Below are 15,999 nucleotides of genomic sequence, written 5' to 3'. Positions count from 1 at the left end.
ACTACTTCTTATCATATGGCTTATAAACCAGGAAATCAATTCTTGCCTATATTCTGGTCACCAAGACTCTAATTCTATAAAGAGAGAGAAGCATAGACAAAAGCAGAAACAAGAAATTGCATTGTCTGTTTATTTACCCAGCAAAACACTCGGTTATCTGCTACATCTCAGGAACTATGCTAGCCTTTATGTATAAAGGTAAATATGAAAGACTCTTACCTTCCAAAAGTTTGCAGCCTGTGTTCTCTGTCTCACAAATGTTAGATCAATAGTTCTTAACTATCATCATCATTATAATTAGGGAGTGTGAAATTTAGTTTTGAACAAGTGAGTAAGCAAGATCAACTTGGCTTTCTAGAAAAATCACTCTCACAACAGTTTGTAGGGTGAGAGGTACGTAGTCATTGCCATACATTGTATGAACATATAAATTGTATACATGCAAGAATGAACTCATACAACCCACATATGCATAGTTCAGAGCCCACGGACTGACATGCTATATGTACAAATACCTCTTAGGTCTCAATGGCTTCCACTCTTTCCCTCCACCTCTCACTGCAGCCACTTGAACTTTCTTGCTATTCCACAAACATGGAGATCCAGTTCTTCCTCAGGATCTTTACACTTGCTCTACCTTCACCCTGGAGCATATGTTTTGTTCTGGGCACCGTGGCACTTGGTGCAGGTTGTCTATTACTGAGGCAGGCAGGCAGCGAACACACAGAGCGGGAGGGTGGATTAGCATGGGAGCAGGTTGGAAGCCAGAAGATCTGTATGGAGCGTGACAGTCTAGGTGTATGAGCCAGGGAAGGATTGGGGATGGTGAGAGGAACTCTAACCGAAAGGTATTTATGAAACCAGATCCGTGGTTTCTAACATAGAATGAGTGGCAAGGAATAAGGAATCTACATTGACTTTATGCTTCTGGGTTGGTGCCCTGGATATACGTTGTTTTTTTTTTTTTTTTTTTTTTTTTTCATTAAGATATGGAGATTACAGAAGGGGTGGGGGGCGTGTAGGAAATGATGAATTTCTTAGGAACATTTGGCTCCTAATGGAGTCCAGAGTCAAGTCGGTGATTTTTGAGTTCTAAGCATGAACTTTATTAGTTGAAGGTCAGGATGTGGATGATATTGTCCATCTAGCGGGCCTCCATAGTTAGAATCGTGCCCCCCCCCCATTTTTTTCTTCAGTTGAGCACATCCTGAGAACCTGAGAACCACAGGGCTGTCTCTACCTGCTCATGCACGCTTTGTCCTAGACAAGCTGACCTTAACACCAAACATGTGGTGTTACATATGCTCGGGCAGCGACACACACACACACACACACACACATACACACACATACACATATGTGTCTACACATACACAGATCTTTAAAATCTAACAAAGAGTAAAGAATCATCACATCTAAAATGGTTTGGGGATTTGTGAAGTCACCACCACCACCAGCTCCCCCTGCCACCCACCTGGACTCCGTGAGGTTTCCTTCATCCTTGTTTACCGCCACAGATATGACCTCTTGGAAAGACTTTGCATCTTCCTATGAAGTCTCGTATCATGGCTCTTCTTTTAAGGACTTCATACATTACTTGTAAATTTCTAAAGTTTTACACATGCATAACTCAGGTTTTAGGCCTGGAAGAAAGACCAGTAAGTGGAAAATATTGAGATACAATGGGTCACGATATATATTTTTCTCCAAAGCAGGGGCAACCCCTGGCACTTTCCTCAGGGAATACGACTGTCACGTTTTGGAGACTTCCAGAACTAATACGTATTCTCTTCAGAGCAGGGAAAGGTGAAGCCAAGAAAGGTCTTCCTTCTCCATGACTCGTCTTTTCTCTTGTGTCTCAGGTCCCCTGGAGCATGTACACCTGTCTCTTCCCTTTGTCACCACAAAGAACAAAGAGGTCAACGCAACTGCAGTGCTGTGGCCCAGCCAAGTGGGCACCCTCACTTACGTATGGTGGTATGGAAACAACACAGAGGTGGGTCAGCCTTCCACGCGGCATCTAATGGCAGCTCAGCTCACACTGGCTGAAGGGAAAAGAGGAAATGAAATGGCTTCTGTAACTCAAGGGTCTAGGGTAGTCCTCGTTTCGGGGAGAGCAGGCTCTTAGTACACCAGTCATCTCAACAGTTTGTTGCCTTTGTCTCTCTGTCTGTCTCTCACTGCACCACCCCTACCCCTTATCTTCCTCCACATTGGCCTTCTTCTCCAGTGAGATTTGCCTTTGCAAAGACCCTTTGCAGCAACCTGAGCTATTTAACTGTCACCACCTAGCAGGGAAAATGAACTGTCTTTCATAGAAGTTCTTACAGATGTCCCAGAATGGAGTATTATTGACCAAGCCTTCCCAGTGGTGGGAATGGAAAAAGAGGTGATGAAATCAGTCTCCTTGGAACCACATGGTCCAAGAGAGGGCAGAAAACGGTCCACAAAAAGAAAAAAAAAGCCAATGGATAACAGAGAGTCTGAAGCAACAAATACTTACTACAACCCAGCCCCCAAATGGCCTAATCAGACGTAGCCACAGCTTTACCCTTTATGTTTTCCCTGTGAAAAACCATGGCCTGTGACCAGAAGTCAGCAGCACCTTTAAACTCCATAGAGACCATAAACCTCACTTACTGTAAGCCCTTCATTTTCCAGAAAAAAATGAGGAGGACACACAGGAGGTGGTTTCCCCGCCTCATTCAGCGGCTTCACCAGAGGCCAGATCCAAGGCCTCCCCGTGCCCACGGGAATTGTTTTCCCCTCATACTAGGCTGCAAGCTCCGTTTTGAACTGACTCCATTCTCAGAGATTCAAATTGGCTTCCAGATGTCCGTGCAGGCAGCCAGCCTCAGGCCTCCCCAGGGGGCGCAGGGATGAGCTGGTGGGACTAGAACCCTTCATCTTCCTCCAGCAGAGTCGTTTTCTTGCACTGGGGGGGCTTTGCTCTTCAAATATAGTGCAACTTATTCCAATACAAATCTGTTTCTACCCCAGAGCTTCATGTTGGCTCTCATCAGCAAAAAACAAATTCTCCACAGATTGTGTCGAGTAGACTTCTTACGCCGGGCTTTGGTCTTCCCTCTGCCATACAGGGAGGAACATGAATTTAGATTTTAACATTAATTAAGAAAAGACAGGAAAGAAAAATGTTTGTGAGGAGTGAGTTGAGGGAGGTCAGTAAGCTAATAATCTTTTCCTCCAGGACCCCAGCATCTGATTATATTACAGGCACTACTCCAAATCCTTTTTTTTTTCTCTTTTTCTTTTTTTCAGTCCTCAAACCACTATCCAATTAGTACTTGTTTCCATAGCAGCTACTTCCAAAAACTGCTGATAGGGCTTCTCGGAGGAACCAAGCCACACAAGGCCACTCCAGTCTAAATAGTACAGTTTTGGTGTCCACGGTCACTGTGTTCCATTGTAATTTTCTATAAATGGTACACCCTGGAGATGAACAACTGGAAGCTTACAGATTTTCAATGACTACTGCTTAAATCTGGATTAATATGAACTGCCTGTTTTGGTCTGATTTGAGTATTTCTTTGTGTTAAGGGATCTGCCTGCTCTGAGCAGGTTACAGATAGAGAGCTATATCCCACCAACCAGCAAGACCTACCAGTGTCCCCAGACTGCTGTGTAAAGATACCGGAAGAGAGGTGTCGTATTCACAAGGAATGGGCAGAGTCACTTAGGGTCGTGGTTCTCGTAGCTCCTTTCTAGCCTGGACTTAAGATGATGGGGAGGCATACGTGGAGCCGGTCACCCAGGGCCACACCAGGAAGAGCCTATGCTGACTTAAGTGGCTTGTTGGTGGATCAGAGCTAGTGGCTGTCTCATCTGTAATTGAGCAAGTGTCCCCTGACTCTAGGCCTTTACCCATTTTAGCCTCTGATCACCTTGGAGGGAAGCATATCATTCAAGTTTACTTCTGAAGGGATGAACACCATCACAGTCCAGGTCTCTGCTGGGAATGCCATCCTGCAAGACACAAAGAGCATCGCGGTGTATGGTGAGTGCCCTGTCTACGCTAACCCGTCGCTGGGCCCAAGCTCAGATGAACTAGCCTGGTGCTTTTGTCCCACTGGCCACCCTGGCTCATGACCTCTAACCAGGGAAAAGAGCGTAGTGGTAGAGAAAGAGCTGAGTCAAGTCTGATCTCCTCCTTTTGGGAGAGGTGGTTCCCCAGCATAGTTGCTGTCATAAGACCCTGGGGGCGCTTATTGGACTGTTTCCTGAAAGTGGCTCTGGGGCACAAAGGGCAACTCTACACCCATTCACCTGGGTGGGGTGGAATGAGTTTCATTATGTATAAAGCTGATCCATTCCATTTGGTATTCTGGTGGTGTTTGAATAACTAAAACCCCCATTATAAAAGAAAATAGATAATATTTAGGCTTTTGTTCAACTTTAAGGGGTGCCTGGGTGGCTCTGCCAGTTAAGCATCTGACAGCTGATTTCAGCTCAGGTCATGATCTCACAGTTCATGAGTTTGAGTCCCACATCAGGCTCTGCGCTGAATGTGGAGCCTGCTTGGGATCCTCTCTCTCCCTCTCTCTCTGCCCCTATCCTACTCATGTGCTCTCTCTCTCTCTCTCTCTCTCTCTCTCTCACACACACACACACACACAATAAATTTCAAACAATTTAAAGTTTAACTTTAAGAGTCTTGATTATTAAGAAGAATCTACCAATATGTAAATATTCTGAAGATCTCTTCCAGAAATACATATCATTAAAAAAAAAATACTCTGATTAAATTAAAAGCAATACCATGCAGATGTCATGTATCATCATAGATTGGATATTGGTTGAACAAGCAATGATACAGAACAGTCTGCTAATCAGTTGGGGAAGTTGAATGTAGTCAGAGTATTGCACAGAATGAAAATATACTGAAATGGAAAGATAGGATCACTGACTTCAAATGGGGGATTAAAGACAGTTTATACATATCGATCTCATTTTGGTAATTTTTTTTTTCTGCACCAAAAGATAGATAGGTATGCACTGAGTGTTATAGGTGGATGATAAAAATGTGAAAATTATTGTTAATATGAAAGTGGTATATATGCATCATGAAAAATTAAAATTTAAAAGTAGATAGGAAAGGTAAATGCTGTGGAGAGAGAGAGAGAGAGAGAGAGAGAGAACCAAAGACAGGGATGAAGGGAGGGGGGGTGAGACCAGGAGTGAGACAGAAAGAGAGAGACAAAGAGAAACTAGCTAGTGGTCCAAATATTATCAATTGCCCCAGTCCCAGAATTAATTGGCTCTGATGCAGGTACTGCTTTCATTTCTCATCTTGCGAACTTGACCTTCAAATTCAAAAAGCAATTTATAAGCATTTTTGAACAAGTCTGAGGACATTATGCCTCGCATGGCTGGGTGTTAAGAGTCATAATGTGTCCTCCCTCCTCCCCTCCCCTCCCCCACCCCCACAGGCCCCTGAAAGTAGCTTGATTAAGCCCAAACAGTGAGAGCAAACCAGGGCTGTGGTTTTCCTAACAAGGTCCCGTCAGTGAGGCAACCTCTTAGCCAGGTGGCCAAAATGGGGGAGTGCCTTTGCCTCTCTTTCCTTCTTCATCTCTTTTCTATGCTCAGTGAATGCACTGAATCCTCATGACAACCTAGCATATAGTAGGTGATGTTAATACTCTCATTACTTCAGCGGGACAGATAACTTGCCCCAGCTAGTATGTTGTGGATCTGGGCTTCTAACCCTGCCCACCTAGACCCAGGGCCCATGCTCTGAAATTACCCCCACTAAATAGCTTTCATGTCTTTTCCATCTGAGACTCCCTTTCCTCTCTTTCCTTCCTGGATGTCATAGGTGACACTAATGGGCACTGACCCATGACTCCCAACAGATGTTCTCTTGGTTAAGCCTATCAGCAACCTCATCAGAACCACAGAGAGAACGTTAAACCTAGAAGGTCTTTGGCCTGACCTGGCTCATGCCATCATTTCGCAGAGAGGAAATCGTAGCCCAGAAATGGGAAATTACTGGCTTTGAGTCATTCTGCTCTTCAGTGACAGCTCCAGTAATAATAATAATGGGGATGATAGTGGTAAAAATTAACATTGACAAAGCCCTTACCAACATCTGTTCAAAGCACCTGATACATACGATGTTTTACTGAATTCTCTGAGCAGACTTATGAACAATAGGCTATATTTACTCCTATTTTTCAAATGTAGAAATATGAGCTAAGTATAATAAACAGATAGAGCCTAGGAATCTGAATCCAGAGGAAATGTTTCTAACCACTTTCCACCCACTTGCCCGGCTTAGTTATCTTTCTCCCTAAAATGTCTTTAAAGGTGTCATCCAAGAGTGGATCGCCCTCCATCAAATGAGCAACCTTCACTAAAATCATCTCTTTATCAAAAGCTTGAGCAAGGAAGTGGTCTTCCCTCCTCTAACCAAATTTCTGAGCAAATATCCTTCATTTATCTTAAGTTAGATCAAGTGTCAGAGTTTCAGGCATATTACTAGAAAATCTTGTTTTTAATTGTTTTATGTTTTATTTTATATTTGAGAGAGAGAGAGAGAGCATGAGCAGGGGAGGGGCAGAGAGATGAAAACAGAATCTTGAAGCAGGCTCCAGGCTCTGAGCTGTCAGCACAGAGCCCAATGCAGGGATCAAACTCACAAGCAGTGAGATCATGACCTGAGCCGAAGTCAGGCGCCCAACCAACTGAGCCACCCAAGCGCCCCTGTATTACTAGAAAATCTTAATGAAGTGTGTGATCTATTAAAGATACATTATATCACACAGAGTTAAACAGGCAAGATTGAACTCACCTAAAATAAAAGTCAGGAATATTTTTAAACCCGGGGATGAACTAGTGGAGGAATTCAGAGGTGAGGGATTATCACCGTCATTAGGCTGACTGTGTTTGCTAAATGGTGCTCATGAAAGGTAGGCTCCTTCCGTGTCATGGACAGAGGTCCATTGTGCCTGCCTTCCTTCCTTCCTTCCTTCCTTCCTTCCTTCCTTCCTTCCTTCCCTGGTACACATGGCAAGAGTATGTCAATCTTATTTTTGTACTGAGATACAATTGACATATAACATTTTATCAGTCTCAGGTATACAACATAATGATTGAGTATTTGTATATATTGTGAATTAATCCCCACAAGTCTAGTGAACCTCTAGCAGTGTATGTAGTTACAATTCTTTTTTCCCTCATGATGACAACTTTTAACTTTAACTGTTTTAGCAATTTTCAACATTCAATGCAGCATTAATAATTATGATTACCATGCCCTATATTATATCCCCGTGACTTATTTATTTTATGCTTAGAAGCTGTACCTCTTTACCCTCACCCATTTTGCCCACCTTCCCACTCTTGCCTCTGTCAACTACAAATCTGTCCTCTGTATCTGAGGTTTTGTTTTGTTTTTGTTTTTTCTACATTCCACATATACATTCCACACTTTCTGTATCCATTCATCTTTCTACGGAGAGTAGGTTATCTCCATATCTTGGCTATTGTAAATAATGCTGTGGTGAATATGGGGGTGCAGATATCGTTTCCAGTTAGTGTTTTTGTTTCCTTCAGGTAAATACACAGAAGTAGAATTCCTAAATCATCTGGTCATTCTATTTTTAATTTTTTGAGGAACCCCATACTATTTTTCTATCTTTCTTGATGGTTGCATTTCAAAGATATGGTTCCCAAGTCCTTAAGAAAGACATTCCTGGGTTGGAGAAGATGTGCATCTCAAAAGAGCAGAGGAGGAATCTACAATTGCAAGTTTTCGAAAGTAGTAAATGCTCTAGGAAAAGGGAGGTCAGTGGCTGTGGTCAGGAAGAAATTTGCCTAAATTTAGTCAAGCTGAGGGGAACATTAAGGCCATCATGGTCAGACTGAAGGAAGCATTATATTTGGGAAATGGACCAGGAAAAGATTGTCCACCCAAAGCCACAAAATAGACTGTAGGAAAGAAAATCTAATTTGTATTGTTTTCCTTAATTTGCTTCAGGGCACAGGTTTGCTTTAAAAAAATGTAAATATGCTGCAAACACATGTGCGCGCACACACACACACACACACACACACACACACCCCACAGGTGGCCTATGAACAACACGGGTTTGCACAGATCCACTTATATACAGATTTTTCTGATAAATACAGTACAGGACTATAATGTATTTTCTCTTCCTTATGATTTTCTTAATAACATTTTCTTTTCTCCAGCTTACTTTATTGTAAGAATACTGTATATGAAACATAACATACAAAATATGTGGTCATCGACTATTTCTGTTATCAGTAAGTCTCCTGGTCAACAATACACTATTAATAGTTAAGCTTTGGGACACCAGGGTGGCTCAGTCCATTAAGCATCCGACTTCATCTCAGGTCATGATCTCGTGGTTCGTGAGTTCGAGCCCTGCGTCAGGCTCTGTGCTGACGGCTCAGAGCCTGGATCCTGCTTCAGATTCTGTGTCTCCTTCAATTTCTGCCCCTTCCCTGCTCATACTCTGTCTCTCTCTGTCAAAAGCAAAGCAAAGCAAAACAAAACAAAACATTTTTTAAATGAATAGTTAAGCTTCTGGGGAGTCAAAAATTAAATGTCGGTTTTTGTGTACCAGGGTGAGGGAGGGCATCCTAACCCACACATTGTTCAAGGCTTAACTGTATGTATGTATGTATGTATGTATGTATGTATGTATGTATTTCAGCTACTTATGCTTTCCACTGCTCCCACATGCACCCCCTGCTTGTTGAGTAAACTAAAGTGTGCAACTCCTGTCCCCTGCTAGTGGGCACGCTAAGTTATTACAGAGAGAGCTGTATCATTTTTCTGTTTGTGTCTTTTTATTAAGATAAACATCTTCCCTTATAGATTTGGTTTCTATGGTTTGGTAAGAGGTTCAGGGAAAATGAAAAAAAATCAACTTACATCTTTTTTTTTAATATTTTTTAACGTTTATTTATTTTTGAGACAGAGAGAGACAGAGCATGAGTGGGGGAGGGCCAGAAAGAGAGACACAGAATCTGAAACAGGCTACAGGCTCTGAGCTGTCAGCACAGAGCCCGACGTGGGGCTCGGAATCATGGACCGCGAGATCATGACCTGAGCCAAAGCCAGACGCTGAACCGACTGAGCCACCCAGGCGCCCCTACCTTACATCTTTAAAGTGAAAAGTTAGGGTTCAGTGAGTGATTCCTTGGGGCTTCCATTTTCCATGCTGCTAATTAAGATGCATTTCGTTATTCTCCATCAGAACTGAAGTGGTGATACTCATATAGGTGACCAGTGTCTCATAAAATGGACAAGCTTTGAAAAATAGGACTTTGGAACAGGCTAACCACCGAAATACACACCTTATAATTTAAGAATCTTCAAAGCCTGTGTCTGATAAGTCTTTAGCATTGTTAGGAAATGCAGAAGTGGGCTCTTATGTTTTCTGAATGTGTAATTGGCATTGCTGATGTCACTGAGCCACTACTGAAACATGAGGACATGCTTAAAACAAGAAAGAAATGGAGCACATGCACGGATTACAGGGAGCCTCTAGAGAAGTTTACGCATTCATTCACTGAATAAAAATTTATTAATTAAATGACTAGAAAAACCTACCATGTGCAGGGCACCATCCCACAGGACCAGGAACACAGAGTTTCCGTCCTCATTGACCTAGTATTTCAGTATGGGAGACAGACAGTAAAAACAAAATACTTTAAGTGGCCAGAAGTCTGAAGATGACAAATAGGGTCATATGATGAAAGGTGTCTGAGGCTGCAGAAGAGAGGATAACTCAGGTTGCGAGTGGCAAAGGCTTCTCCCAGGAGAGACTGCATGATGAGAAGGAGCCACCTGTGCTGTCTCTGGGGAAGTGGAAGAGTGCTAATGTGGGAAGGAGCATGACAGCATGCAGGAGCAGGGGGAAGACAGGGTCCTGGAGCACAGGGAAGCCTGTGGACGTGAGGCAGGAGAGAAAGCCTGTACCGGGTTATGTGGGGCTATGAAGGACATGGTTAAGAAGCTGAATTTTTAGGGGCACCTGGGTGACTCAGTCGGTTACACACCACCTTTGGCTCTGGTCATGATCTCACGGTTTGTGGGTTCGAGACTCGCATGGGGCTCTGTGCTGACAGCTCAGAGCCTGGAGTCTGCTTTGGATTCTGTGTCTCCCTCTCTGTGTCTGCCCCTCCCCCGCTCGTGTTCTGTTTCTGTCTCTCAAAAATAAATAAACATTAAAAAAATTTTTTTAAAAAGCTGAATTTTTATTCTAATCACCATGTGGGGCCACTAGCAGGTTTTAGGGCAGCGACATGACCTGACTTGTACTCAGCTAAGTTATCCAGGGCTGGGCTCTGAAACCCGTCACTGTGCTTGGGCCAAGGCCACGCCTCCCATGTGCCAATCCCAGCTAATGACAGAGTGTGACAGGGATATTAAAGCAGACCCATTCCCAGGGTGCAGGGTACTCCTTCATCACTGATGTGCCTTCGGAGACTCCCTGACGGTCCTGCTGAACCTTCTTCACACTGCAGGGTGGTCAGCAAGCCTTGCCCCCTCTCTTCCATAAATGTCACATATGCGTCTGTCTTGATGCTGTGGCTCTCCGAGTTCCTCTGGCTTCCCGTATTCTCCCCATCAGACCCTTGCTTTTGTCATCCCATCCTATCTTGAGGATCACGATGAACTCAGGAGCTACAGAGAGAATGAACAAATTATTTGGGTTAAGGAGCTTAAAATTCCATCAAATGACAGTTCCATACACACAAAACATAGCAACAGAATGACAATAATAATAATTATAATCATGTAATCAAATAATAATAATAATAATACAATCATATAATGATAATGGGGATAGGTGCTACTCACAGTAGTGCCCTTAAAAAAGACAATGAAACATGGTGGGGAAAGGATTCAATCGGTAAGTGCTCGAACTAGAGCTTGAATACTGTGTGTGTGGACAATAGAAAGGATGGGGTGCTCCTTGGAAGGGACAGACAGTAAATGCAGAAGCTCAGGGTCAGAAACCTGCCATGCATTCAGGGCATGCCGGGCCTTTCGTGTCTGGGAATGCACAGTCCAGAACTAGGAACCGTGGGCAAAGGCTGCAGAGCAAGGCATGGGCCAGACCTAGGGCTTTGGTTTAGAAAACGAAGGCTGGGAGAGGTAGCAGGCTTAGAACGGGAATAGCAGATTTTCCTCCCAGAAGGCTCTCTGGCAAGTGTGGAGGAAAAAGACACATTACGAAGGCTTTGCATAAAACATAAAGTACAGCACACTTTTGAGAAAACTCATGGACTTACGGTGATCACCCTACTGTTGTATCCCCAGAGGAATTCCGGTCCCTTCGCCTGTCCTTCTCTCCGAACCTGGACGACTACAACCCTGATATCCCCGAGTGGAGGAGGGACATCAGCCGAGTCATCAAAAAGTCCCTGGTGGAAGTGAGTGCAGACAGTTCCTTCTCTTGTCCCGACACGTTTTTCTCTCTGTCTTCCAAGAGCTGCATGGTGAGGGCCTCTTGTGCAGAGAGCTGACAGCGCACGAGCTAGAGCCCGTGGGAGGTCTGGCTAAACACCTGCTTTCTGCGTAGTGGATCCCCATGCAGGCAGACACAGCACAGTCGCTTGGGTTAGGGGGATGAGACTGGGAACAAACACATGGTCCTTCCGCCTTGTGAAACTTTTTTTCTGCTTAGAGAAGAGAAACATGGAAATTTATGACCATCATATTCATACGGCAGGGTTCATGATCAGGTCATTAGTAAGTGTAAGATCAGCCACCTGCTCAACACTGAAGGGACACAGCATGAATACGATTAGTGAGAGCAACCCTGGCCTCCAGCCCCACAGGCAGTGAGCCCTCGGCACGTGATGGTCAGCCGTCTCTCTGTGTCTCAGTTCTTTTAAAGGCATTTCTTTCCTGCAACCACCCCAATGGGAGGGTATTATTGTCCTCATTTTGCCGGCAAAACAGCTGAGTTTCAGAGACTTTAAATAACTTGTTTAGGTCTCACAGCTAATAAGTGATGAAGCTCCTGCATTGAAGTGAAGGGTCTGAGTCCAATGTCTGGGTTTGTACACATGAAACACAACCCCCTAAGTTTTCTGGGAGAATACCAAGATGGTGTGGTTTATCCCTGTCTGAGTATCACTGATAATTTGGGAAAACAGTCTCTTTAGGCACATCTTCCCCTGCATACGCCATTTTCGTGAGTAAGCAGAGGAATGGGGATATCATCTCATGGAGCTGCTTGGATTTATTGCACAAACCCAGAAAATCAGAGATGAGCTGTCTTTCCCCAGGGGATCTTCTTAGTCTGAAAAGGAAAATCAGTTGAGGGTGTTTTAGCCATTGTTTCCTGGACCCAGGAACATCATGCCTTGTGACATAAAGAAGCTGATGGGCTAAAGGCATTCAGATAACCCCTGCTCAGAAAACAGATCTCATGTCCAGCCTTTTGACAAAGGGCCGGCCTTGTCCTCATTCATGCCATTGTCTGTGTTGATATTTATGTAGAACTTAACAGTATTCCAAAAACTCTTCTCAGTGCTTTTCCTTTGTTAGTCACAAAAGAACTAGCTTCTGATGTAGGTACTCTGATAATTCCCATTTTACAGCTGAGGAAACTGAAATAGAGACCTTAGGTATCCTGCCCAAGGCCAAACTGTTAAAAATCAGACTCGAATCAGACCACCCTCGTGGGATCCCAACCACTCCATTCGATGGCCATCCTTTGCTTTATTACATGGAGAAACAGGAATACATGGAACAGTGGGGTGGAGAAGGACTACCTTCATGTGCCTCTGTGTAAATGCCACCTCACCTTTGTCTTCATGACTCAGCGTCCGAGACCTTGGTGGTGGCTAAATATCATGGCCACCAGGGGGCGCAGCGACTAGACTACAGGCCCCCTGGAATGGATCCTTCTGCCCTTGGAGCTGTTTGTCCCTGGGGTGACAACTGGTTTCTCTCCTCCGCTGTCCAAGAGAGATGACTCACACCCCATAATGAGTCCACAGATACCTTCCTTCCATCTGTAGCATTCTGGGGATCCATATCCCTATAGGCCTCCCAGGTAGCTGCCCGACTCCCCCAGGTGATTTATCAACTAGGCATTAGCCCGGCAGTGACCAGTCTTCCAGGCTGCTTTGTCTTCACATTTATAGTCTAGGGATCACATCCCCTGGGCGTCTACCTTTCCACCAGCTGTCCAGAAGGCTAGAAACTCCTGCTCATCAATATTTCCAGGCTGCCGCATAGCATAATCAGCTAAATACAGAATAAACATGTTGACTCAACATCTCTCAGGACAGGGTGTTGTAGGGTGGAGGGGCCAATCCCTTCCAATTTCAAAGACTCCTTGACTACCCAATCTCAGGAGGCAGCTGACCCAGCCCCTGGTTCCTAGCATCCCACCCTGTCTTTGAGATGGGTAGTTACACTTGGCTAATTCCTTAAGCCCTAAGGTACCGTACTATCAATTGGACTCTAATAAACCCTATAAGAGATACAACTTGGGGTCAACTTTTTTTGGCATTTTTCTTCCAATTTACTATGTAACAGAATATTATCTAAAAACCAGTTCCCTCGATCTCATCAAATGGGATTTTTCTCTTGACACTTCACAGTGAAATCTTTAAGCAAACGTCATTCAGTCAACATTTTTGCATATAATGAGGATGATTCAGATATAATGTCTGAGTTTCAAATCGAGGAAGGCCCTAAAAGAGGACGTTAGCTGGGATAGGGGCTCCTGCATGTAAGCGTCAGGCGAAGGGAGGCAGTACAGCCGTGCTTGAGAACACGGGCTTCGTGGTCAGACCACAGTTCCAAACTCAGCATCACCATACACTGCCTGGGTGGCCTTGGGCCACTGTTTAACCTTCTTCTACCTGCCACGTGTCCTGTGGCAGAAATAGAGATGCAGCACCCACATCCCTTGAGGACAGATCGCTAACTTCGCCCCTGGGAGTGTCATTGGCACGGGCTTCAGCGGCCTTGCACCATGTCAGGTCCTTTCCAGAAAGCTCACGTCCTTCTTGCCTGCCTGCACCCCCCACCCTCTCAGAGTACTCCGTGCTTTTCCATGCTTCTCACCACCTTTTCCTATGGGACTTATCGGAGCTTCTGTCTCTCCCTCAGGCCACAGGGGTCCCAGGCGAGCACATCTTGGTGGCAGTGCTCCCTGGCTTGCCCACCGCAGCTGAACTCTTTGTCTTGCCCTATCAGGATCCAACTGGAGAAAGCAAAAGGTCAGCGGAAGACCTGGAGCAGGTGAGTCCCCCAGGTGACATTCAGGTTCCGCAGCAGTCTGAGCCACACCCCTGCTGGTACCGATCACCAGCACAGCAGCTCTCAGGGCGCTGGACCTGAGAGGGAGCACACTGGCTGCTTGTGGAGTCTTCAACATTGTGGTCCTCTGTGTCTCATCCGTGATCTGGTGATCCTAACTACAGCATCACCACAAAACCCACGCAGGAGTGGTGACTGTAGGCAGTGGCTAAACCATTCGGGATATATCTCCACACTAGAGAACACGGTATTTACAATGAATTAGATAAATCTGTGTGACAAATTGTCCAAGATACTAAGTGGGGGAAAAAGGAAGTGGCTGAATAATGCATGGAGGTTGAACCCATTTACCCCTTTTGTTTCTTACTTTTATCACGAGCGCGTCGCGAGAATCAAATGGCGTGACACACGTGATGTCTTTTTTATTTTTTATTTTTTTAATTTTTTTAAATGTTTATTTATTTATGTTTTTGGGAGAGAGAGAGAGAGAGAGACAGAGTGTGAGTGGGGGAGGGTCAGAGAGAGAGAAAGACACAGAATCTAAAGCAGGCTCCAGGCTCTGAGCTGGCAGCACAGAGCCCGACACGGGGCTCGAACCCATGGACCGAGAGATCATGACCTGAGCCGAAGTCAGATGCTGAACCGACTGAGCCACCCAGGTGCCCCCATGATGTCTTTTTTAAAAGGTATGACTTGTATACAAATCGTCAATCCTCTGTACCCCCACTATGTGAAATTAACTTATTTGTGTTTGTAATAAATGAAGTAATATTAGCTCCAGATAATCTCTAGTGGTCCGTGGGGTCCATTTTTTTCCTCATGTCCACCATCTCCTGCAGTATTAGACTGGTGTGTGTGTGTGTGTGTGTTTCTTTTTCCTGCCCCCTTTGATCTTTGGTCTCTCCCTCTCTTCCTTTTAACTTCAAAAGATTCTTTAATCTGTGTTGTGAGGATTATTATTATTATTATGCTGTTGTTCTCCTTTCTCTACTTCCTCTTCTTCTTCCTATTCTCCCTCTCCTTCCCCTTCCCCCTGCTCCCCTTCTTCATCATCTGTTGAGATAAAATGATCAGTCTGGAGCTGGTTACCTCATTAGAGACTGCACGATTCTGGTTTCTCAGTTCTTTCTGGCAGAAAGATTAAAAATAGGATTCTTCCCAGGCTCTGAATAAATACTGGCTTTGTCCCCTCGAGCACGTGGAGTTTTTCAGTTTGCTTAGAATGAGCCCATAATCGAAAGGAAACAAAAATAATACAAAAACAGGGAGGGGGACAAAACAGAAGAGACTCTTAAATATGGTGAACAAACAGAGGATTACTGGAGGGGGTGTGGGAGGGGGGATGGGCTAAACGGGTAAGGGGCTCAAGGAATCTACTCCTGAAATCATTGTTGCACTATATGCTAACTAATTTGGATGTAAATTTAAAAAAAAAATAAATTAAATTAACTAAATAATAAAAAGAATGAGCCCATAATCTAGTCCCATGATCTGTAGTCTGCCAGGCTGACTAGAGAATCTCCTATAACAGCCTTATAACAACAACCCCACATTACAGCCAGGCCCACCTCCCAGCACACACCCTCCTTTTGACCCTGCTTTCTCACTTGGCAGAAGGCTCACCTCTGTAATTTCCTCCTTGTACAAGTAGGGAAGAACAAAGCTGTCCTGGAGAGCCCTGTTGAAGTCCATTTCCTAGAGAACTGCAATTG

At 44.5% G+C, this 15,999-nt stretch overlaps 1 protein-coding gene across 4 annotated transcripts in view; it reads left to right on the top strand.

Annotated features, from left to right (window-relative positions):
- Positions 1-15,999, top strand: part of SORCS1 (sortilin related VPS10 domain containing receptor 1) — a 505,682-nt gene that overhangs the window by 459,955 nt on the left and 29,728 nt on the right. For all 4 annotated transcript variants that reach the window (XM_047072706.1, XM_047072707.1, XM_047072708.1 and 1 more), the window contains exons 20-23: positions 1,863-1,996; positions 3,892-4,015; positions 11,324-11,436; positions 14,138-14,269. In XM_047072706.1, coding sequence (XP_046928662.1) covers positions 1,863-1,996; positions 3,892-4,015; positions 11,324-11,436; positions 14,138-14,269 — 503 coding nt within the window. The remainder of the gene's footprint in view (positions 1-1,862; positions 1,997-3,891; positions 4,016-11,323; positions 11,437-14,137; positions 14,270-15,999) is intronic.

This window comes from Lynx rufus, unplaced genomic scaffold (assembly GCF_022079265.1).
Source record: "Lynx rufus isolate CCGP_SWC_20201006 ecotype Redwood Valley unplaced genomic scaffold, mLynRuf1.p SCAF_11, whole genome shotgun sequence".
NCBI classification, from domain to species: Eukaryota; Metazoa; Chordata; class Mammalia; order Carnivora; family Felidae; genus Lynx; species Lynx rufus.
This window is presented reverse-complemented; position numbering and strand designations above follow the sequence as displayed.